At 37.7% G+C, this 24345-nt stretch overlaps 1 protein-coding gene, 1 long non-coding RNA gene and 1 other non-coding gene across 3 annotated transcripts; all 3 read left to right on the top strand.

Moving 5' to 3' along the window:
• Positions 1-2592: 2592 nt before the first annotated feature.
• LOC145766082 (uncharacterized) lies at positions 2593-11997 on the top strand. The gene is made up of 6 exons (XM_082577743.1): positions 2593-2735; positions 6693-6918; positions 7080-7249; positions 7403-7555; positions 7951-8137; positions 11417-11997. The coding sequence occupies exons 1-6, from the start codon at positions 2593-2595 to the stop codon at positions 11876-11878; spliced, it is 1341 nt and encodes a 446-aa protein (XP_082433869.1). The 3' UTR covers positions 11879-11997.
• Positions 11998-19103: 7106 nt separating this feature from the next.
• LOC145785233 (U6 spliceosomal RNA) lies at positions 19104-19213 on the top strand. Its single transcript, XR_014291147.1, has one exon. It is a non-coding gene; the product is annotated as a U6 spliceosomal RNA (small nuclear RNA).
• Positions 19214-21400: 2187 nt separating this feature from the next.
• LOC145780376 (uncharacterized) lies at positions 21401-24345 on the top strand. Its single transcript, XR_014290617.1, has 3 exons — positions 21401-22472; positions 22933-23106; positions 23556-24345. It is a non-coding gene; the product is annotated as an uncharacterized LOC145780376 (long non-coding RNA).

The following is a 24345-nucleotide window of genomic DNA, read 5'->3' as shown; positions in this document are numbered from 1 at the left end:
CTGCTACGGGTCCCGCGCTTCACAAGGCCCCGCGCTTGGTGAGTAAAACATCAAAACTGTCGAACATAGTTGGTAAGTAATTTTTGACTTGCAAACTGGAATGGCATGGGAAAATATTATAGTTGTAGGATTAAATTACTTAGTCCCATTGTCTTATCCCTTCCTAATTATTGTAAGCTTAAAACACCGGTAATTTCCGCTGGAGGCAACTGCCAGATCACGAGCCCACGATACTAGTTGTTTGAAAGATTATTCGATTAAGTACTCAACAGTGAGAAAAGTATCAATCTTGCCGATTGCCTTGGACAGAATTATTACAACGCGTCCAACATGAGCGGGAAATATAACGGATAGGCCGACAGGCACTTGCAAAAAAAAAAAATTGGCGCTGTTGCAGAATATGTTCCATGCTATGGTCATTTGTTGAATTTAGTTGGTGTATGCGCTGTACAATCGTGTCCAGAAACAGTTCAGTTCTTTGACTCCGTTGAAAATATCTACTGTAGGCTATGTAGGCTATTCTTTGCTGCTTCAACACTCCGGTGGTCCGTTCTGGAGTGTTCAGGTGGTGGAGTGCCAAAGAAGCTCTCTGAAACACGATGGTCCGGAAGTGCTGATGCCATTAAGGTAATTCAAGAACGTTTTCTTTTCAAAAAGGAGGCACTGGAGAAACTTGCAAATGACCAAGTGCAAAAGGCAGAATGTCGACAGCAGGAAAATGAACTCCTCGAGAAAATGGAGTTGCTCGAAATAGGAATCTTAGTGGTTTTTTGTTTTTTGAAATAGCTTACCAGATCGCTTCCAGGCAAGTCAAGCCTCTCTTCAAACAAAGCGGCAAAATCTCAACATTGCTTCAGCGTTGTGTGCCTCTTTGGTAGGATCCCTACAGAGTTTTAGAGAGCAATTCGCTAAGTTTGAGTCAGAGGCGCAGAAGCTGACTCAAGTGCCAGATTACCGACCAACAAGCACAAGAAGAATTGTCCAAAATCGAACGCACGATGAGGATGTAATAGGCAGTGGCCGTTCAGTTCCAAATGCAATGGATAGGCCTATCACCTAAAGACATGTTATCGATGGAAGTTTTCCTTGCAGTGTTAGACACTGGACAGCCTGCAATTTGCGCTGGAGCAACGTCGCAAGGCATACACCAATTCTTAAAGCACATTGCTATTGATTGCTCCTCTCCAGAATTCAACTATTTCATTTTTATTAAAGAAAACAATATTGACACCACGTTTCCTAACATTGACAATTTGTTAAGCATTTATCAATGTAGGCTATGATGGTAACTAATTGTAGCCTACTGGAGAGAGATCATTTTCAAAATTGAAGTTGATTGAAAACTAGCCTATCTGCGAAACACGATGGGGCAAGAGCGGCTACACTATAATCAAAAAATTTCAAATCTATAAAATATTCAATTACTTCCCAGTCATTATCTGTAGCCTACATCAAATCAATCTGCTACAGGCCCCGCACTTGGTTAATCCGGCACTGCGTTAGCTCAGTGGTTACGCGCCCGGCTCAAGATCACGCTGCGCTGGTGCCTGGTTCGACTCTCGGGGTATATGCGCTTGAGCAGCGCATTTCAGGACTGCTCTCCATTCAGTGGCACCTAGTGAACGAAATAATTCTCCGGCAACAACACTTCAACAATCGGAAAACTTCACTCTGCCAATCTCGGTTACCCGCCCTGTGTCAAGAGCCTCTACAACAAGGCTGCGTCTACAAGAATGCGAAACTACCAGGAATAACCAATCAAGGCTTTGTCAGTCCGAGAATAAAGATTCAAAACCAACCATCTAATATTTTTATTGGCCTTTTTTTGTGTTACTTTGGCTTTAAGACCTTTTCATAGTCTGGCAACTCTGCGGCTGAATGCTGATCTGATATTCAACAAGAACAAATCCACATTGAGTCAAGACTTACCATGCTTATTCTATCTTGTTTGGGTTTGGGTTATTTTTGGCCTCTTTTTAGTTACCTATTTGGCCTCAAGTTGGCCTATTTTTTGGTGAGTTTGTCCTTTTTTGCAAATTTTAATCTGGCAACTTTGCTCCAAGGAAAGATTGCCAGATTTGGCTCAAAGTGGGGCTACCTATCCCTCCAAAACAGAGAGAAGTAACTATATTCTTGGTGTATTTTCAAAGTCGGATTAATCCAGACCTACACTTCATGGTGTTTTGTTGAAATCGCCAACTCTAAAGGCACTTGCTGGAATGCTAGATCCACCCTTGGTGTTTACTGTTCATGAATAATACCGTAATACATTTGAATGGTAGCCTAACTGCAGACAGTGACGCACCGTTTCGGCCTCCTCAGTGCAGTAGGTACACTGGGTATGGCCACGGAGATATATACCTTCGTGTGACGTTTTTCTATTTTTAAATCCATGCTCCAAAAAATGGTACTACCGCCAAAGTGCTCAAACTGCATGCAGTGACTACGGTAGGCCTAGTGAGCTTTGCGCAATGCACAGCAAGGTGGATCCAGTAAAGTGCTCAATCGGCATAAGCCAAGAGCGTCCATAACTGCAGACAGTAGCCTATGCCCTATAGTATATATTTTTAAATTAAGCATGTCGTAATAGTGATGGATTGTGGTGAAATAACTATTAAGCCAAGTAGTTCAATTGAATTAGAAAAGTGTTTGTTGCTTGCAAGGAATGAATCTGCTTCCAAACTGGAAAAGAATAATAACGAACTAAAACTACAACTGGAATCTGTAAGCAAAAGGTAAAGTAATACATTGTATTGTAACAATGGTTCTACTTCAATGGATGTAATCAAATAAAATCAGAGATATTTAAAAATGGTAGCCTACCAAATTGATTGTTTTATTTCTTTGTTCATCAACTAATCCCGCAAGTTATACCAAACTGAAAGAATAACGTAACAAACACTACAATAAATATTTAAAATGTAATGGCCTACTTTCGCAATTCTGCTTTTGTGGCCTACGCTTCAGAAAAAAAGCATAGGCTATTCCCAGAAAATATCAAGTCTTTTCGGCAGTGTTATTCATGATCATTCACTGGAAACGACATGGGCATTGATACTCGAGCTGAAATGCAACAACCCGCCGCATATAAATCTTTTTCTGATGGCGTAAATGATTGCGTGTCCCGATGTTTGAAGGGACATCATCGGGGGTACAAAATTGGCAGGGGGAGACATCGTCGCCACCCCTGCTGAATGGAGAACAGTCTTTTGAATGCATTGCTCAAGTGCACACCGCGAGAATATACCAGTGCCACTTGATCTTGCAGCTTCTTCATTTTCAAAGTCACGCCGCACGCGCTACCCAATTGAGCTTTTGGTGTGGACAATGGTTTTATAAACAGGCTACGGTAGCCTATTATTTCAAAACTATAATGTTTTAGTAACGGAAATAGTGATAGGAGTAGTCAAGTCCCAAAATGAAAAAATATTACAGTTAATGTAATCAGTAAATTTTGTTATTTGTACAACAATTGATAAAATTACAAGTTTTTTCTTTATGTACGAATGTTCCTAGCCGGTCATTCCACATCAAATCACCCAAAAAAAATGAAATTTTTAACACCACCATCTCCAATTTTCCTCAAATTTGGTTTGTGTGTGAGTTCTGGGTAAAAAAGCATGAATTTCAAATTTTATCAAAATCCGGCCAGTGGTTTTGGAGATATGGGCCTGTGAAATTTCGTATTTTGGGGGAAAATTGGGGTACCCGGCTTATTTCAAAATGCCATTTCTCAGCAACCACTGGGTGTATTTTAATGAAATTGGTGTCATTTTGCAGGAAATTGGCCAAGGATTTCATTTCTGTGGTTAATTTTCAAAAATAAGCATGTTTGGGGGTAATGACCTTTTGACCTTTGCTTTGACCTTGATTTTGACCCTGTGGATCACGTGATACAAAAAACTTGTCTACATGAAAAATATTCTTGGCACTATCTCTATAACATATGAAAAAATGGGAGAGGTAATATTTCTATTTTAGCCATAGTTTTCACTCAAAGTTTGCATGTCTCATGATTTTTCAACAAATTTTCTTAAAATCACCTTCAAAAATAGTATATATGGTATGTACAAATGGAACGATATGCACGTTGCATCATCAGAAAGAATGGGTCCAAAATGATGATGAGGGGTGTTTGTTTTTTTTGTAAAATAAGCTTATAACATTGGGAAATGATGGCAAATGGGGGAAGGGGTAAAATATCTCAAATTCTGATGATGTAATACATAAACGCTCCCAATTAATACTGCATAAAAATGAGTTAAATGACACAGTTTAGTCAAGACACAACAGACAAAATGTTAGGTTCTGAAAGTTTTCCATAGACAGCAATCACTGAGCTGACCAGTTTTTACACAACCTGTGAAGTTTAATTGTATCGTTTTTGGAAATAGTTTAACGACATCTGCCAGATGCAATCATGGAAGGAGTTTCAATGATACAAACAATGTTATTAATATCGATCCAGCATTTATCAGCAGAGGTAGGCCAGTAGAAGATTCTGGCTGGACCATGAGGATGCATAAAGTTTACATGATAGTCTCCAAACTCATCAGAAATGTCTTTCACCAAACCTATCCACGGTTCATAATCATATATACAGCAGTCAGCACACATATGTCTGTGTTGCGATGTTGATAGGTTCATTCAATGCTTCAAGTGCAAGGTCTTCATCTCACTGACACTATTTCAGGCAGATTTTTTTGAGCACTGAGTTTGTACGCGAATAACTTTGTTTCAGAAATCGGAACAAATCTATGGAATTTTAGTGTTTCTTTTATTGTCTTTGCCAACGAGAATCTTTTTTTCAATTTTTCTTTGCAAGCTTCAAAATCCGGTCAGGCTTGACATTGAAAAATTGAATTCCTTGTATGTTGGGCCCTACTAGACCTACTAATTAAGCGAATAGTCTTTGTCAATTATTGCTATTGTTACATTCATGCAACGTCAAACAACGTTGATTCGCCGTTAAAGGAGCAAAAGTGTCCAGCCGCGCCGTTTGTCTCCACTCTGCTACTGGTAGCCCAGTGCTTTAAATCAAGTAAATTGCGCAAACCTGTGAGGAAGTTCATTTGCGGCAAAAGTCTGACCGCAATTTCCACTGCTTTTACATCGTTTTAACATCGCCAGGTGTTAAATCGGTGTAAAAACTGTAGCATTGTTCTTCAAAGGAGTAATTTTCTCCCAAACAACGTTATCAATTAACTCTGCTGCCAAAATGCTCTAAATTTGTCGTCTCAAGCATCACAGTTGCGTTTGTTACGTCACTGATATTAAACTCGCAAGTTTCGTCCCGCAACCCGCACATACCAATCACAAAAAATATGCGGAACTGAATTACCAGGACCAGACGTTGTTGCGTACCAATTATATTTATTACTTGTTTCCAAATTGTGTTAGAGGAGACATAGACTTAAATGTAAAACTAGGCTAGCCCAACAACCTAGCAAAATCGCCCTTTTGTAAAACGCACAAAATAACCTTAATGACGTGACAGTATGTGTTCGCCCGCCCAGCTATTTTGAAAACTCGGCGCCTATGGATAACGATATACCTTATCAGACTGACCATGCTATAACAGTATGGCGAAATCAATTTCTCATATTAAAAATGAAGCTGGTACACTGTTGTTGCAAGAGCAGCAAGAATTATTCTACAATATAAGGTTTAAGCTAACCGGATTTTATGAAAATTTCACAGATATCGTCCTCTTTGAATGAAAACTATGGCTAAACTAAAAATATTACCTCTCCCATTTTTTCATATGTTATAGAGATGGTATCAAGGAATATTTTTCATGTAGACAAGTTTTTTGTATCACGTGATCCACAGGGTCAAAATCAAGGTCAAAGTAAAGGTCAAAAGGTCATTACCCCTAAACATGCTTATTTTTGAAAATTAACCACAGAAATGAAATCCTTGACCAATTTCCTGCAAAATGACACCAATTTCATTAAAATACACCCAGTGGTTGCTGAGAAATGGCATTTTGAAATAAGCCGGGTACCCCAATTTTCCCCCAAAATACGAAATTTCACAGGGCCATATCTCCAAAACCACTGGCCGGATTTTGATAAAATTTAAAATTTATGCGTTTTTGCCCAAAACCTAACCACAAACCAAATTTGATGTAAATCGGTGATGGTGGTGTTAACAGCACTGGGTGAATTGAGCTGGAATGACCCTAGCTTGAATTTAAGATTTAAAATAGGGTAATGAGATGATTAAACAATATATAAGTTTTATACTATGGGTTTAGAAAGTAAAAACTATATTTGATTGTAGGCCTAATAAGATGATTGTCTTTTTTACTGGTAATCATTCTATTTTTCATAAACGTGCCCAGTGTTTTTTTAAAGGTGTTTTGGGGCACCGAAACGGTCCCCCAAATTTCTCCAGCGGTTTTCCAAAATTTGGACTTGCAACTACAGTAGAAAAGTAATGGTTGTTTCTCGCTATGTCTTGAGCAAATATGGCTATTTTTTGGTATTTAAATGAAACACTTGGGGTCTCTTAAAACTACTTAGCGGTCACCCAAACCAAACCTTAAAAAAAACCTGAACGTGCCCTCAATTTTATTAATGTTATGGAATTGTTAGAACCTGATCAGATTTGTCTGATAAAGCCGTATTCTGATTGAATAGGTGCAGTGTGCAATTACTCAAGGTTGATTTAACATCTGAAAATTGCAGGTGTACAATTTTGGAACAGAAAAATTCAATATATGCTCAAGAAAGATTGGATATTGAAAAAAAGGTTGCAGAATTGGAGTGTAGTTATGTGGAATTGAAAAAAGATTTGGAAGAATGCTCCTTTAAAAAACAAAAACTTCTAGAAAGTAAATGTGACCTTGAAATTTCCATTGCTGAAAGTGATGTGTATGCTCAGGTTTTGCAGGAAAATTTAGATGAAATAGAGGTAGGGTGTTCATCCTTTTGTCATGCTACCAGTTTCGCTGCTGGCGATATACTGAAAAGTTTTGAGCTAAAACACTTATAACATAAATATTTCTCATGCCCTTATACCAGCTGAATTGTGACAAAATATGTTTCTACTGAAATTTTTCTTATATTTTTCAGGGTATTTGCACAACATTGAGAGAACAGAGAGATGAACAACATCACTACTTTTTGCAAAGAGAAGTCAGCTTAAAACACGAGTTTGATCGACAAATTGACAAGTTAAAAAATGAGAAGGCAGCTGCTGATCAGAATTTGTCACAAATCAAGTTGAAGGAGATTCAGTTAAAGTAAGTATAAACAGTTATTTTTTTATTGTTTTAAAAATTTAATATAATGTAGTAAAGTATCATGACTTTTAAATGTAGTATTCTGTAGAAAGTTATTACAGCAATAACAATAGTTTAAAAATTTGTTTATATTGTGATTTGTTTTCTGAGCAGTGATGAGCTGAGTTTTTTTGAAACAAAGGAGAAGGAGTGGATAAAAGAGAAAGAGAAACTAAAAAAGGAAAAGGAAAGTTATGTTTTACATCTCAAGAAACTTGAAAATGATCTAAAGCTTGAAAAAGATACTGTTGCAATGGTGTTAGAAAAGTAAGTGGAGCTTTTATTCAATTGCTTTTGCAGTCAGATATATATAGGACGAAACATATTTCTCTAAATTGCCTTATAAACCACTACATCAATCCCTATATTTCAGAATTAGTTCATTTGTCATATAACACTAACATAAGAATAATAGGAAATATGCCATAAAGTGTTATGTGCCGTGTGACTAGGAGACAGCAAAGGACGAGTTGGTCATTGAGTCAGCTGCCACCTTATGATTTTTTTTATTATGACATAACATTGTTTGGAGTTTTTTTACACTTTTCATTAACTTCTGTTGTCAATTAACAAATATATGATTGTTTACTTAAGTTACTTGAAATGTTGTTGATGCCATAAGTATATATATTGTCTCAGAAAATCGCTTGTAAATGTTCCAGAAATAACCATCTTGCTGCTGAAATGTTGAGCAAGAAAAGCAATTACATTGAACCTCGCAATCATAGTTCATCCCTTTCAAAGGAAACTGCTTTTAAAATAGAAGAACTTGTCAATCAATTTTATGAAAAAAAAGTAAAATCTTCTTCAGACGCACATGAGAGGAGGATAAACGAATTGTCACAGCAGGTATACTTGCCCCAAACTTTTAAATAAAGTTTAGAATGTTTTCAAGTTGGTGTGAATTCACACGCTCTTGTTCTGTTCCTGGATTTTTTATTGATTAAAAAATAGACAAACAAAGCAAAGTAACTTTAGCAGGTTTAATATGTTATTATTACACAGAAATAACATAATTAAAAAATCAACTCAAAAAGCGAACTCTCTACCAAAGCTTTATCAAACAATACTAATTTAAGTCCAATCAATGCCAAACACATCTCGGCTTGTTGCAGGGATGGATCCAGCCTCTAATTTTTGGGGTGGTGCTGCTGAAATCTATTTTCATTCAAGGAGGTCCATCAGTGTGGCACTGTCAAAATGTGTCTCTGCTGTATTTGGCATACTGATAAGCATTCATGTTGTTAATATCATACAGATGTTTTTGTTTAATATTAATAAAGACCTGAAAACGGAAAAAGTGTGCATGAAAAATCAAGTCTTAAAAACAAGCATGAATAAAAACAAAATTCAAAAACGTGATGAAATTTTGGAAATATTCTAAAGTTTAAAAACATGAGCAGTACAAAACACATGATTATTTCCATTGGTACACATTCCATAATCTACACAGCATCAATTCGTTACATGCTGATATAAAAGGCTATGATCTATCAAAATATAAAGTAATACTAGTAGATCTTAATACCATTAGTTGCTTAAAATAATAGCAGTTTGAAATGTTTTTGGGGGGTGCGCACTCCCCCACACCCCCCTGGATCCAGAGGTGGACACCCGCTACTTTTAAAGTAGCGCGCTACCGCTACTTGGGCCAAAGTAGCGCGCGCTACCGCTACGCGCTACCAATTTACAAAAGTAGCGCGCTACCCGCTACCGCCACTCGGGCCAAAGTAGCGCGCGCTACCGCTACTTCTTCCGCTACTTTTGTCTAAAATGACACTAGGAAACACGCAAGTCCCTAGTGACGCAAAAATGACCTTGAAAACGAATGTTATCATTCGTTTACGCTGTCATTTTAACGTCGTTATAGAAAACACATTCTAAGGGAAATTTATTGTTACACATCTTTCAAAAACACGAGCATTTCAAAATGAGAGTCACTAAGTCCTGCCCGCTTTCGCTTAAGCACATTTTTTCCAACAGAGAAAAGTCTCTCCACCGCAGCACTGGAAGAAATGGGGGTGTTGTAGTATTTAATGAACAGATATGTTTTAACTCGGTATTCGAAAAGCTCAAGGACTTTCTCTTGTCCGAAAAAAATGCGTCCACAATTGCTGCTTCCTTCTGCACCGATGTTTCACGGGATAGCGCAAACACTCCAAAAAATACATCCTCAGAGTCATGACTGGTGTTGGTGTCACTCTTCTCGGTATCAACCTGGTTGGTCTCCCGCAACAGTCGAATTACATCTGTCTTGACTTTTTCTCGCAGTGCGTCAGCATCATCCGTGGAAACGTAGTGCAGAAATTGTAGCCACGTCGTCTTGAAGGAGGGATGAAGATGTGATGCCATAACGCATTTCATGTTGTTGAAGCACTTGTTGAATCGTTTCTTCACCCCTTCAAGGACTTTCACTTTCAACTCCTCACAGGTCACAAGATCACTGATCTCGGTAGACTTCTTCTCGCAAATTGTGATGGTTGGAAGCAAGACTCCGTAATATGTCTTGGACTCGCCCTGAAGAATGTCTAAAGCCTGGCAGATAGGCTTCATCACACGGAGATATTCGCCGAAGAAGTTGACGTCAGCTAGAAAAGACCGAAACTTTGTAACCAAACCGATTATATAGCTGCTTGACCACGCGAGTATTGCAAAAAAAACAAGCATTTTTTTCAATTTAAATTAAAAAGTAGCGGTAGCGGGAGTGCGACTGAAAAAAAGTAGCGCCTCTCCCGCTACCGCTACTTTGGAAAAAAAATAGCGCCGCTACTGCAGCCGCTACTCCAGCTAAAAAGTAGCGCCGCTAGTAGCGCCGTTACAAAAGTAGCGCGCTACTGCCCACCTCTGCCTGGATCCATCCTTGGCTTGTTGGTGTAGCGTTCGCATTCTGTTTGAAGATGAAAATAGCAATTGCATGTCGAATTTTTTAAAAGTTTCAATTAGAAAACATACTGCTGTTTAAATCTAAACTTGTAGACTAATTCACTATTACGTTATTGACAATCACTTAGAACTCGTTCTAAGCAATGATAGCTCAATTGGTTAGCGCATCACTTCTGGAACGAAGAAACTTCAACATCAATAGCGGCGCTGGTTCGACTCTCGGGGTGTGCGCTTGAGCAACGCACGTCAAGGACTGCTCTCCATTCAGCGGCATCTAATGGATGGAATATAGTTCCCCAGCAACAAGACTTCAACAATCGGGACCTTCACTCTGTCAATCTCGGTGACCGGGCCTGCGTCAGTGATTTAAATTAAGCTCTGCAAGGATTAAGCTCTGCAAGAAGCTTTCCCAGTCCGAGAATAAAGATTCAATCAATCAGGTAAAAATAGATTATTACTCATAAAGAGGTCTATAATAACCTTAGTTTGTGTGTTTTTTAAATGTACAGTTTTATTTGAAGCTAAGAAATCTTTTCTCAATCTAAGCTAATAAGAAACCCTTTTTAAGAAATGTATTTTCGCCGTCATAGACTTTTAAAATACCAGCTTAACAAGGTGCCTGTCAAATACAGTAGGTGCGTGCACTGTGACGTCAGGATATTTAGGTGCGACGCACTGTAGCGTGTCAAATTTCACTCATAATTTTCACAGATATTTAAACTTCACAAAAAAATCAATTTATGCTATTTAAGCTATTGGCATTGCCCTATCATGTTTTTCATTTTCACATATCTAATAATTCAGTGCGTAAATACAGTGACATCTAGCCTACGCAAAGAGCGTGAGAGTTTATACAGTATTGCACCCACAGATAGCCTAGGCTACGTTAAATCTCGGTCAGACTATATAGTAGCATTAGGCTACTCATGATTCAAAATGTCAAATTATATCGAATGCCCTTTCACCCAATAGCAAAATCCTGCGTTCGCCACGAACGTACCCTCAATACGGGTGGTTCACTGGGTCGAGCAGGCCAATTACGTCGTCTACGTAATGCATGATATGCGAAACGTCAAGAGTGTTGTATCATGTTGTGTGTTTTAAATACAAAATCTATTCAAATGAGTAACCTAGCTGTTGCAAACTAACAAAATATCGTCAATGCAAGTTACTGAATATGGTAGACTAATCTTGGCTTAAAATACTTGCTCTGGTTTAACGTACTGTGGAAAACAATTGTTACAGTTTTCTGAATGCGAACAAAAGTTGGCAGAAGAGAGGTGTCTTCGGCGAGATGCAGAAATGAAAGTTGAAAATTTAGAAGATGAATTACAAAAGACCAAACGAAGTGCGGAGTCCCTCATGCGATTGAACGTAACTCGTTGTCGCAATAGTTTAAGCCGAACCAAGCCAGTTAGCCGAAACAAATTGCCTTTTAATCATTTCAAGAACTTACTTGATGCCAATCATACCAATGCCGTGTTAGACTTCAATGTGCATGCAATAACTAACGAAGATGCAATAACGGGAGAAAATGTCACTGCTGTCGCAAATCTTTCTCCCACTAATGTCACAGACGATCATATGCTTCTCTGTCTTGAAAATAATGTTTCTGCCGGTTTTGTTCCGTCTTCGAAATCAGCTGAACGAATTAAACGCGCTAATGAAAAAGCGTTAGAAAAACTTAAAAAAATTTCGTTATTGTGAGTTATAAATAATTATTTTTGACACTAAATGTGTTCCATAGCTACAGTTTATTGTTTTGATATATGTCGTTTATATTTATACAAAAATATAACTCTATGCCAAAGTGATGATGGTTTACGGCCTGCCATTGCTATCGCGGTACAAGCAGGGGCGCCGGAACGATTTTTAACTGGGGGGGGCAAGATTACAAAAAAGGGCACTTTTGTTTATTAAAAGACCAATTTTTTTTGAAGTTTTAAGTTAAGATATAGCGATAATGCTAATCTATCAGCTCACTATGTAGGCTATTAAGTAATGATAGCCTACAAGTGTCCGGTACACAAAGAAGGGCATCATGCTATGTTATAATGATGTAACCTACTGTTAAGCCTTAAAGCAGCCTGCGGCCATGGCCGCTAAGTAGTGCTTGAATGACCGCCGGTGCTACCTCCTCAATCGGCCAAGTTTGGCCGCCGGTCTCTTCTAGCCAATTATTTAATTTCCCAATAGAATGATCGTGGATTAATTGTCGAAAATATGTACAGTAGTATCAAAGAGTGACGCAAAATTAGGTCAGCGGGTCATAATCGCCACTGTTGCATTGTGCGGGAATATTTGTTATTGATGAAATATATCCATCTGCGATCACCAGCGCTGTAAGTCTTGTTTGTAATTCCAGACGTTTATTTTAACAAAATCTTAATCCGAACTGCTAATTTACATTGGCTAGCAATATTGTCGTTTTTATGTCGATTCGATGTTGTCGGACATTGAATCGTTGTTAAAAAGGAGAACTAGGTTAGTTGACATCCGAGGGGGAAATTGTTTTGATCATAAGTTATTTTGCAAAAATTATGCTTCTTTTAGTAATGTTTTTCACATCATTGAAATACTTATTTTATTACCTTGCCGTCATCGTCAACACAATATGTCGAACGTTGTTTTTCGTTGCTAATAAGAATTTTAGGGGAGTGGCGAACTTCATTAAAATCAGCCACATTATCGTGCGAGTGTCGTTAGATGGTCCTGCAGTAGGCCTACTGGATTACAATCCCGATAAAGCAGTTACTGCGTGGTGCAACGATTCTATTGTAGAACGTCGCCCAGGCCCATACTTCAACAACACCAAGTGATCATTTTAGCATTGTTGCAAGTTTAATTTTATTTACTTGTGCTATCGTTATTCTTATTTTGTTTGTTTGTTTGTTTGTTTATCTTTAAACAAACAAACAAACTTTCTTATTTTGTATTTTGGCCTCCAAGCACGGAGATTTGGCCGCCGAGAAAGAGCTCCCGGTAGGCCACGATGGCTGCCGAAAAAAAACGAGTTTTAAGGCCTGTACTGTGTTGCAGTTGCAAAATTTTGTGCCGTAAGTATTATTTTGAGGCAAAAATGAAAGATTATATATAGGCTAAAAGCGAATAGCAGAAATTGTTATATTGCAAAATGTGTAGTAGCTTGCATAACTTCAAAAGGGCACCATTGCCCCCCCTGCCCCTCCATCTGCAGAAAAATTGAGGGCAGGGGGGCATCCGCCCCCCCGCTTCCGGCGCCCCTGGGTACAAGGATTGAGAAATCAGTTAGGCTACTAAATTGAAAAGCTTGAACGTTGATGGTACTAGGATTTTTTTTAATAGATCACCTTACTATAATATTAGTTGCTCCTAGTTGTATACATCACACATCTTTCATGGCTTCACGCTTTGTGCAAATTAACAACAAAAAAATATTGATTTTGTCTCAACTGCGTCATGCTGATTTGGACAGTTTCACAAACAAATTACTTAAAATTCAAGATAACTTCATATTTCACGGCTTCCAACGTCAACATGATTCAGTTGTTGATTAAATTAGCGAAATTCTTTATTTGGTTGCTTTATTTTTTTGCTTATACAAGACAAATCTGCTATGAGTGTGCCAAATGAGACTTCTACAGTGGTCTACAGATTTTGTGGCTTACAATTTACGATATTTTTGAAATAGGAGCAGGGCAAATGCCTTCCCTGGCTCGAACGCCTATGGGCTTAGAAAAAGGCAGTTGTTCCATTTCGAAGTAAAGACAATGCTCAGTCAACTATTTGAAGTTAACAGTTTAATCAAGCTTTTCCAGTGGTCACAAAAGTATGAGGTAAAGTAGGCTATCACCTGCCTTGTAGCATAAAGGCCTAGAATCCTAGATTATAAAGTATTGGTTTTTGGAGCAAGAGCAGCAAAGTTTTTTATTGTAAGGCTTGGCTGCAAAAGTCATTTAAAAAAAGAAACAAGTGAACTTTGAGTCCCGGTGAAAAGGGGGGGGGGGTTGAAAATGTTGTTATAAAGAAAGGAACACCTCCAACGGATTTTCGATATTTCCATGCCACGTAAAAATCAAGAAAAAAAAATCGATCACAAGTTTGTGCTCCATGTATTGCAATAGACTTATTGCGTTTTTGTGTCATGTGGCCGAAGTGTCATTCCGTTTGAGCTGTAGCTTAAAGCTAAGCTTATAATTTACTTTTAACTTCAACAGAAATCTAGCTTTGGTGGTTATGATCAAATACAAAGTGTGCGTCGTAAGACAACAATCATTGTTGAGTTAGAGAATAGGGGCCTACGCAAAAGGTGGCCAAAACAGTAGCGGATCCAGAGAAGACACATGATCACGCCCCCAAACCGAAAAGCAACAAGCACTTTTCCGTTTTTTGCATAATTTTTTGAGCTCCATTTTTTCGCCCAAACAGATTTCCTTAAATATGTTTCGTGGTGGATATAAGCTAGGCTATAAAGATAGAAGCTTTTTTATATGCCCCTAAAAGCTGAGATGATAATGCAATATTTCAATGTAAATTTTAAACCAGGCCTTGTAACTCCAACTTCCACAAAAATCTTATTTTTAGTTTGACGAATTGGTCTAAAGACTATCATAATTTGTGCGTATTAAAAAAAACAGCAGGCTATTGGACAGAAACAAGGCAAAACTTGTCAAGTTTTTTTGAAGTCAAACTGCCCACCCCTACCTTTTGCCATTTGCAATTTTTGATCTCAAATTGTCGCCTACATTAGTCTCTTACAATTTTTATATCGTTAAAGTAAAACTTTTGCAATAACAAAATTGTGCATTTATCAACCTAAAAGTGAATTCTTGTTACTGAAATGATGTAAGCTATATAGAGAACAAATAGGCTAATAAAAAGAAAACCAAAAAATAATCGCTTCCGTTGTTCAAAAATTGCCGCGTAGGCTAATGGTGAAACCCAAACATTTCTTTAAAAACAAATATCTCGCTAACAATTTCAATCAATTTTTCGGACATCGTTTCTTAGTATAAAAAGTGAAGTTCCAAGTCAGAATATTTTGATACTGTGAGAAAAACTGTGACTGAGTTCGTGAGAAAAAAAATTGTTTTTGCATTGTTTATTACATTTTTGACGGGGTGGTTATCAAAAAATAGTTGTAAAGAGTGTGATGAAAAAAATTCAAAACATCATGACTATAGGTTTTTTATAATAATATTAACCTAATAGTATTGAAAATTTGACAGAGAGTTTTATTAAAAAATGGCAAAATATTTTTGAAATTCGAGAAAAGCTAAAAATTCACATTTTGCATTACGGTATTGTTCATAGAGAGATGTGTGCCGGGAGGTTGTTGCACCGTCCAGACACCGGTTTTGAACTTGGCCTTCGTCTAGGGCAGTGTTTCCCAAACTTTTTTTAATAGCGCCCCCCCCCCCCCTGGACAACGAACAGAGTATCAAAAGTCCCTTTAGAAAACAAAAAAAAGTAAAACCAAAGTTTTTTTCACAACTTAAAGTCCAACTCTAATGAGACGGATGAGGCTGGTGCAATGTCATCGGCCTCTTGTTATCGGGTTTCAGTTTGGATAGAAACAATCTTAAGTCTCCCCGTCCAACTATGTCAAGATGGTTTCTTTTCTTATCCAAAAGCGTGGTCACGGCACTGAAAGCACGCTCCACCAAGTAGCCTAGACTATGAGTTGGGAAAAGCAATTAGGCCTAAAAAAATTTGACCCGATTCCACACGTTAGGGTATTTCTCTTTAATTTGGTTCTGCAGCCAGAACGATTTATACAAGATATTGAACTTCGGTTTGAGTTCAAAATCGCTTTGCAATGTGATCAGTTCCTCCAAGAATTCCATGTTCTGAAATATTGACGTTGCGTTGCCAGTGCTCGTTGACGACGTTGCCAGTCTGGTGAAATACGAAATGGTTTGGTATCGAAGTAAAAAAGTTTGGAACCAGACAAAAATCTGGTGTATTTTTAATTGATTTGGTACTAAAAACAGAAAATCTTGAAAGCAGATAAAAAATTAGTGTAAGCTAATGCTACTGTTCATGACAGGGCATGTTGTTATGTGTGTAACTGCCCCGATTTACTTTCAGCGCCCCTCAATCGCCTAGTTTATTGCCAGCGCCCACTTCATGGTCTCAAACGCTCTCCGGACGCCGCTGGCGCTCACTTTGGGAACCAGTGGTCTGGGGTATCATCTTGTTGAAACACAGATAGGCTACCCACACAAGCGTCCAAACCACGACAAGGTGCCAGGTTCATTGTGCCAAGCAAAAATAAAAAAGGTCAGCATTAAATGCTTTTAATGCACCTAACTTTTACACAAAAACTAGGCACAACTGTTCTAACATGAATGAACAGTTGTGCTTCATGGGTGGGGGTAGTTGCTGAAGGAAAGGCGGACAAGAGAAAGGAACTGGCCACCCTACTCTCGTTATGATGAAAACCTTATCTTCTCGTCTCCCAATGTTTGGATTCTAGCATAGGAATCATCTTGTAATTTTGTCACATTGGGTAGGAATTAGGATCAATTAACAATCGTTGTTTTTATTCCAGTCGTTGATATTTCTTCCGCAACAACACTTTAGCTGCCACTAATCGTTTCACTGCTCTAAAATTAAGTAACTAACATTTCGACAAACAGGAAGTCGGCCTGTGCTATTAACAATTGAATCATCGTTTCTTTGTATCGAGATGTAGTCTTTGTAGTAAGCAATGATACAATCTTATCTGTTTGCATTCGCTTGAAGCGTTGTTTAAGTGATTGCAATATGGAAGTTTTTATAAAAACTAGTTATCGGTATACGTTTGGCTTGCTAACCTTGCTGTACATACTTCTTTCGACATATGGTAAGTAGCCTAGGCCTAGGTTACCCTACAAGGATTAATTAACTATCAAGCTACCAAGAGTAATCAATTCCGTTTCGAGAGTTCAGTACCCTGCAAAGCCTTTTATAAGTGTTAACAGATTTTTACCATTGTACGTAGGCTAATCATACATTTCTCATTGACTCTGTGCTTTTCAACGTTGAATCGATGTAGTAAATGGTTTGAGAAACTTGCGCTTTCTGCATGACCTTATGACATCTACTTTCATGAAATTTTATGTTTCTCATAACTATTGGCGGTTTAGGCGGATTAATTTCGTAATCGCTATGAAAAGCTTTTGCACCTTCGCTTGCTGGTGTGCCTACTCTGCGATATCTTTTTGAGAAAAAAAATGATGAAACGTAACTATTTTTCGAAGTAATTAGAATAAAACTGACTTGTTTCACGTAAATGCTTTTGAATTGTTTAATCTTTAGACTTGCAAAAACTTATCGCTGAAATTAAACAGAGAAAGGCAGTCTCCATGTTTTACTTTGGAGTGATCTGTGGTAGCTATTGCCCTTTCAGGTTGTGAATTCAGACTATGAAACTATAGTAGGCTACAGTATTAAATCGAGAAAGTTAGGTTTCACCGCATTTTTTTTACACGCAATGAGGTTTGAGAAGATATTTAGAATAGTCTAGTCATATTAGCTTATACTGAGTAAAAGACCGAAGAGTAGGCTACATTTTGTTGAAAGTTTTTTTTCTTTTATTATTATTCCCGGACTAGATGAGGTATAATAGGCTACTGCTATTTTGCATTCAGCAAATGCTGGCATTTGCACAACAATCTAACCTCTTAGAGCAGGGGTCACCAACCTTTTTTGCATGCGGGCCACTTAGGCACTAAGGAGAGCTGTGGCGGGCCGCACTAATAAAATTTTAGGTAGGTTGACTCTTATGCTAGAAAAGAACGCATTTCGTGCCCAGTATCCAGCGTTACATATTGTTCATATTTATGTTAGAATACCGCAGCAACAAAATTAATCGAACAACGCTACTGCCAGGCCAAGCTCCTTTTACAACACTTTTGACTTTTTTTTAACAACGTCCAAATAACGAGGCCACTTGTTTTGCGCACTTACGGCGAGGCGAGCGGTTTCATCAGAATATTCATAGCCAAGCAAGAGTGGTGTTGTCACTTCGCTTCACTAAAGATATCTTGCAATTAACAATTTCAGTAAGCAAGAAAATGTTTGACACATCGCAATACAGGCAACATTAGTGACCTGCAAACATATCAGCGAAAAATAGGCTCCAATAACAGGAAAAAGAAACCAGGCACCATGAAACAAATGCTTGTGGAAATCACCCAAAAATCGTAATTCTATCGTAATTCATGAACAGTCTTCCCTTTAAAAAAGCAATGAGTTGGTTTTTCATCCTTTTTGTGAGAGTCTATAAAACCGTCTTTCTTTTGTTATAGACAACTGTCACTTGCGATGCTTATCAGCGTGGCAAGAATTTGTTGATTAACAATATTTTGCAGAACTTGCTTCGGCAGTAGATATAGTAGTGAACATCAAGTCTTGTGTAACATCATAACATTTGATGCATTACTTCGGAAATATATTTTTTCTTTTGTTGGAAGATGTGAAGTATCATTTAACTCTATTGTTGCCTCCCTGATGAGGTCTGATTGCCATCGTATATCAAATTACCGTCTTCATTATAATAATTCTATGTATGCTATTATCTAGTTTTGATGGCTGCCATGTCATCTGATTGTCTTTATCGTTCTGAATACTTTCAGTTCTTCTAACTTGTAACACTACCGTACCATTATACCGTCTGTAAACTTGTAACAGTAGATAGCCTATTAGTGAGATTTTGTGCATTTGCAGTTTGTGTATTACTTCGTTGTTATTTCGTTGTTGTTGTTCGTTATTTGTGCATTTGCAGTTTGTGTATTATTTCGTTGTTTTGTTTTGGATATGGACAGCTTTGTCTGATGCAAATAAATTATTATTATTGATTGATTGATTGATTGATTGAATTTTTATCCTCGGACTGGGAAAGCTTCTTGCAGAGCTTAATCCTGGCAGTTTCGCATACTTGTAGAGGCTTTGAATAACTGACGCAGGCCCGGTCACCGAGATTGATTATAGTAAAATTGGAACGATATCACACAGAGAAGATTAGCATGGCCCCTGCACAAGGATGACACGCAAAATCGTGAAGCGTTCCATACTTTTAAAAAAAAAAAAAAACATTTTGCAGTACTAAGCTAAATATTTTCATATTCATAATACAATCAAAAAAAGTCTTTAAATTTATATACAATATTTTGCCAATTTATTATAAATTGAGTTGGCATACCGACCTATTTTGCCAACAAAAACTTGCATAAAGAGAACACTGGTCGTGAAACACAATAACGGTAAAACGCACACTAGCGTTTACATCACGGGCGCCGATCCTTATAGGACAGTGGGGACATGTCCCCACCATCTTTTTACATGTCCCCACCATCTTTTTACATGTCCCCATCATCTTTTTACATTATTTTTGTAACGTAAAAGGGAAAATATTACCCGAATGTCACAATTTTACCAGTCAAACGTTTAAAATATATTGAAAGGAGGGGACAAAATTTTTGTTTTATGCGAGGAAGCCCCCAACCGTAGTAGAAATATTTAATTAGGCAGAGAAACCCTGGTGTAACTCGCAAATTGTATTTAATTTGGTAACGCCAGGGCCACACAGTGCAGAGTTTTAGAATTACTTTGAAAGAGTCGTACAAGCATGTAGTGCAGTAAGTGTAGCTTGTGTTACTTTTGTATAAGAAAAAAGCTATTTTTTCAGTTATTATTACATTGAGGTTAAGAGCTGCTGAAATGTCTTTACCGGTTTGGCAAAAAATTTTATATAGGAAAATCAGCAGTTGGAAGGCTGGCAGGCAGCTTTTTTTCAATTGAAAAAACTCTTACCCTACCCAATTTTTAAAAGACTTGTCACGTTCCAAATCGTCTTCAGTATGGACATGGCCATGGTCAACCTCCTAAACTTCAAGATCGATCGGTCAGAGTATTTTGCAGTCATTGACAGCTCGCAGCAAAATCTTACTGACTATTTCAAGTCGACCGATCTTGAGCACTACAAAATTCTACAAGAATCACTCTTTAGTGGAAAGCTACAATCACATTTGGTAGACGATTATCTTCAGTTCTTTGACACAGAGTCCCTTGCACAAGATTTTCGAATGATATTCAAGAAGATACCATCCGCTGTTCGGCAAATGTTTCCGCAAGTGGAACTTTTGCTCATATCACCAGCCCGCTCGTGTTCAGCTGAACGCTCATTTTCAACTTTGCGACGTATCAAAACTTTGTTACGATCTACCATGACACAGAAACGGCCAAATCATGCAATGGTCTGCTATGTGCACAATAAAGTTTTGAATTCGATCAACCTTCATTACAAGCCAAGGATCAACCAAGGACTTCGTTTTTAATTCGCCGGAGACTCGTTGCCGAGTTGCAGTGTTTGGACTTCTGCTGTCCAATGCTGACACTGACAATTAAAATACATCGCATTAGACTTGTAGCCTATCTACTGTAGGCCTATTTGTTTGTTTGTTGAACAGACCCCAATCTTTCAACTCGCTTCGCTCGTCTGCCCTTTCTTTCCTAGTAAATGTCCCCACCAATCTTAGAGAGCGATCGGCGCCCATGGTTTACATGACATTTGCAAACTTAAAATAAGCAACCCTATGCTCACAGACATTTACGAAATTCGAAAACAGCCGTTTTAATCAACCACTGAGACAGTGTGGCTGGACATCGCATTGGAATAGCTTTAACCCCGCAGAACCCACTGTGACATATATGTAACATAACCTTTCATGAGGTATTATTTCTGAGTTTCGCCTTTTTTTTGTTCAATTCTTCCATTGATGTCCAATGTGACATCAGTGTAACATTTCCTAGCTAGTTTTGATTGGGTGGTTGCAGTCATGTGACTTGAGTGCTTTTTCAAAGTCAGCTACTTCCAGGCTTTCAGTTGCAGCCAGGGTTGCCATATTGGCGTTTTTCCTGCCAAATTCCACGAATTTGGCGTTTTTTGAAAGCGTTTGGCAGGAGAAAATTACATTTGGCAGTTTGGCATTTTTTGGCAGTTTTTACTTTAGTGTTTTTTTGGCATCTTTTGGCGTTTTTTTGTAATTATTACCTGTACAACTCACCACTAAAGTTTTTCAAATACTTTTATCAATGAAAGTCCATCAAAAAAGTTTAATTTATGGTCTGGAAACTCTGAATTCCTAATTTAATCAAATGTAAACTCCAGAGGCCACTGGCGGCTGGCCAGTCACCAACCAAAGTTGGAGTTGGACTGGACAGCTGGAGGGATGCGTTTTGACATTTATTTTCTTGCCAATGGACTAGTAAGTGTTAACAGGTTATGGTTAATGATGCGATGTCACACCGTTTGAGTTGAAAGCATAGCGTAGGCCAGAGACCTTGTAGAAATTTGAACCGGAACCTGAATTGGTACCGGAAGTTCCTTAGTTAGTAAGTGACAATCAAGACCTGATGCCAGATATAAAACACGTTTGTAATGGGTCGCAAAAATTATCTGTATTTTGTGTTTTCTACACCAATCGTCCAAGAAGTTGAGGGCGTCAATGCAGATGCCATGTATTTGTGCTAATAACTGTAGCCTCTTGACATGTAAAGTTATCAGGTGTAGGTGTATTTCCTTCATGCCATTAACATTGTGAAAATCCTTAAACCTTAAAAGTGTTTGTGATATTTACCAATGGTGTTTCTTGGCATTGTCCTCTTTTCACATGTTGAAGTTTAACACTGAGTTTTTTGTTTTTCAGACTTTGGCTAGATTGGTTATAAAGCATGCATTAAATGAATGGCCTACTGTAAAAAGTAGATTGTGGGACAGAATGTTTGTGTCGCCAAGCAAGGAAAACAAACTTGAACTAACATACCACTACCAGTGATTCTGATAATGAGGAATGCTATTGCATGCAGGCTAAACTTGTAAAACCTGCTAGAAAAGCAGCCCTCCCCCATAGATTCCCCCCAGGCCAATTGGTCTTTATCACCTTCTTCTAATTGCGCTTCGTTGATACTTGATAGCTCCAACTATGTGGCTGCCTCCTACAACCTTTGAAAGTTTGTTTTAATTTAGCTTGATACATGCAGTTTGTGTTTCATTATTCATACTAAGTGGTCTATCAAGTTAAATTAAGACAATATACCATCAGAGCTACATTTTGCACCATATATAATGGTGTATGGCCTTGCTGGTTAACAGGACAAGCCGCACTAACAGTTTGGCAGTTTTTTTTTGGCAGTTTTTTTGAAACCCTGAAAAGTTTGGCAGTTTTTTGGCGGTTTTTACAAAACATTTGGCAGGCAAAGCTATTTTGGATCTGGCAACCCTGGTTGCAGCAGCTCTGAGGTAGTGAAAGTTAGCCATCCATCTACAGCTCTAAAAGTAAGTTTATCAGTTTTTAGTTTGATAGAACTGTTCTACAACTGTTAGTGTTTTGTTTGATCTAATTTTTGTTGAAATATGTGTTCTCTTAGCATTTTTTCATCAAGAAATGTTTTACTGTTACACCGGTGTCACTCTGGCTTTCTTGCATTACAATGTTAGTAGGCTAGACAAGCATGTGATAATTTAGACACAGTATTTTAGTTAGTATTTATAGTATATTTTGTACTGAAAATGAGATATGGTATTTATGCATGATGACATTGCTAACAAGTGGACTATAAGAAAGCTTTTTTTGTTAAATCACATAGGCCTACATGCTGTAAATTAGAACATCAGTAGTCAAAATAGGTTCTTGTTCAAAAAATGGATTGTAGGGCTAGTTTTGAATTGTTTATTTAGGCTATACATTGGAAAATAATTGGCCAAATGAGTTGAAAAGAAACATTTTTTCTTACAGGAACATCCTAAAAGCATTTGCAATTTCCAATAGCCAACATTATGTCTGCTCGGAGTCATGTGAGCATGGAGTAGGCTATACCGTATATTGGAAGTGAAAAATAGAGATGACAGAAGAATTTGCAGAAGATAGTGTGAAGTGACTCCTAGTGACAACGATTGTCAAAATTCTCAGGTATCGAGTAACTTAGTCACTTTAAAATTTAATGTACTTATTTTTTAACTTCAAGATTATTAGACACCTACTTAGATTAGGGGTTGGCAACCATCGGGCCATGCATCACTAATGCCAACTTACTACAAAACTTGCAAACTTTTTTGATCAACCGGGCTAGTGCTAAAATACGAATTTTATTTTTAAAAATTAGTAAACGTTTGCTTTGAAAAATACTCAAATATATACCTCACATAATCAAATAGCAGCGTTATTGATAGAATCCATCCAAGGTGTTGGCGCTTGTGTATGTGGGCCTGTGTTTCATTGCTTTGTGTACATGCTCAGACAGTAAAAAAAATCCATCATATTTACATAGATTCAATGTTTGCAGATGTTCAATCAATGTAAAATTGATAGATTTTACAGGTATCTTATTGAAAAAAAAGTTATTTCTGAAACTATTACAGACTGTTGGTAAAGATCAAAGTGACACTAGTGATGATGATTGATGATCAACCTCTGTCCCATTTGATTCCACAAACAGCCAGCAGCTCATCCATCCTACAGATCAAGTGCATCCTATCAGTGGAGAAAGAAAGATTTTGTTCCACCCAATACTACTTTTACTGGCCCTACAATCCAAACTCCTGATGATGAACTGTTGATCTCCATTTGTATATTTTCAGCAATTTATAACTTCTAACCTTCCATGCGCAAATGTCAGAAAAAAGAACATTTCGCACTGGCCCACAAAAGTTGATAAGAGAGGACAATGTGGATTATGTGAAAAAAAACAGTACAAACACTTTATGCTCTAAATGTAATGTAAGATTGTGTTTTGTAGAAGAAATCGTTTTGTTGATTTTCATGTCTGAAATGTATGCAGGCATTGCTAAATTTACAAGACTGTTCGATCAGTTTCACTGTTCAAAATTGAGATGTGTGTACAACTGTATATTTGTTTTTTTTTTTGCTAAATTGTATTTTATTGCCTAATATTACGTAAATCTCCCAGACAACAAAATCTGTCATTTTTACATTGGTTCCATGTCTGCAGACGTTGAATCAATGTAAAAATGGCTGATTTGTTAGCTGGGATCACAAACTCAAAATGTACTGTAAATACCTGGTGTGACATATATGTCACAAGGTAAAAATCCCCCTAAAAGTGATCAAATGTGTTTTTTTGTACTAATTGTTTGATGTACAAGATGTAATCAGCTAAGTAACTGAAAATAAAATTTTTTCAACTTGTAT

This window comes from Aplidium turbinatum, chromosome 1 (assembly GCF_918807975.1).
Source record: "Aplidium turbinatum chromosome 1, kaAplTurb1.1, whole genome shotgun sequence".
NCBI lineage: Eukaryota > Metazoa > Chordata > Ascidiacea > Aplousobranchia > Polyclinidae > Aplidium > Aplidium turbinatum.
Note: the sequence above shows the minus strand (reverse complement) of the source record. Positions and strands in the feature narration are given on the sequence as shown.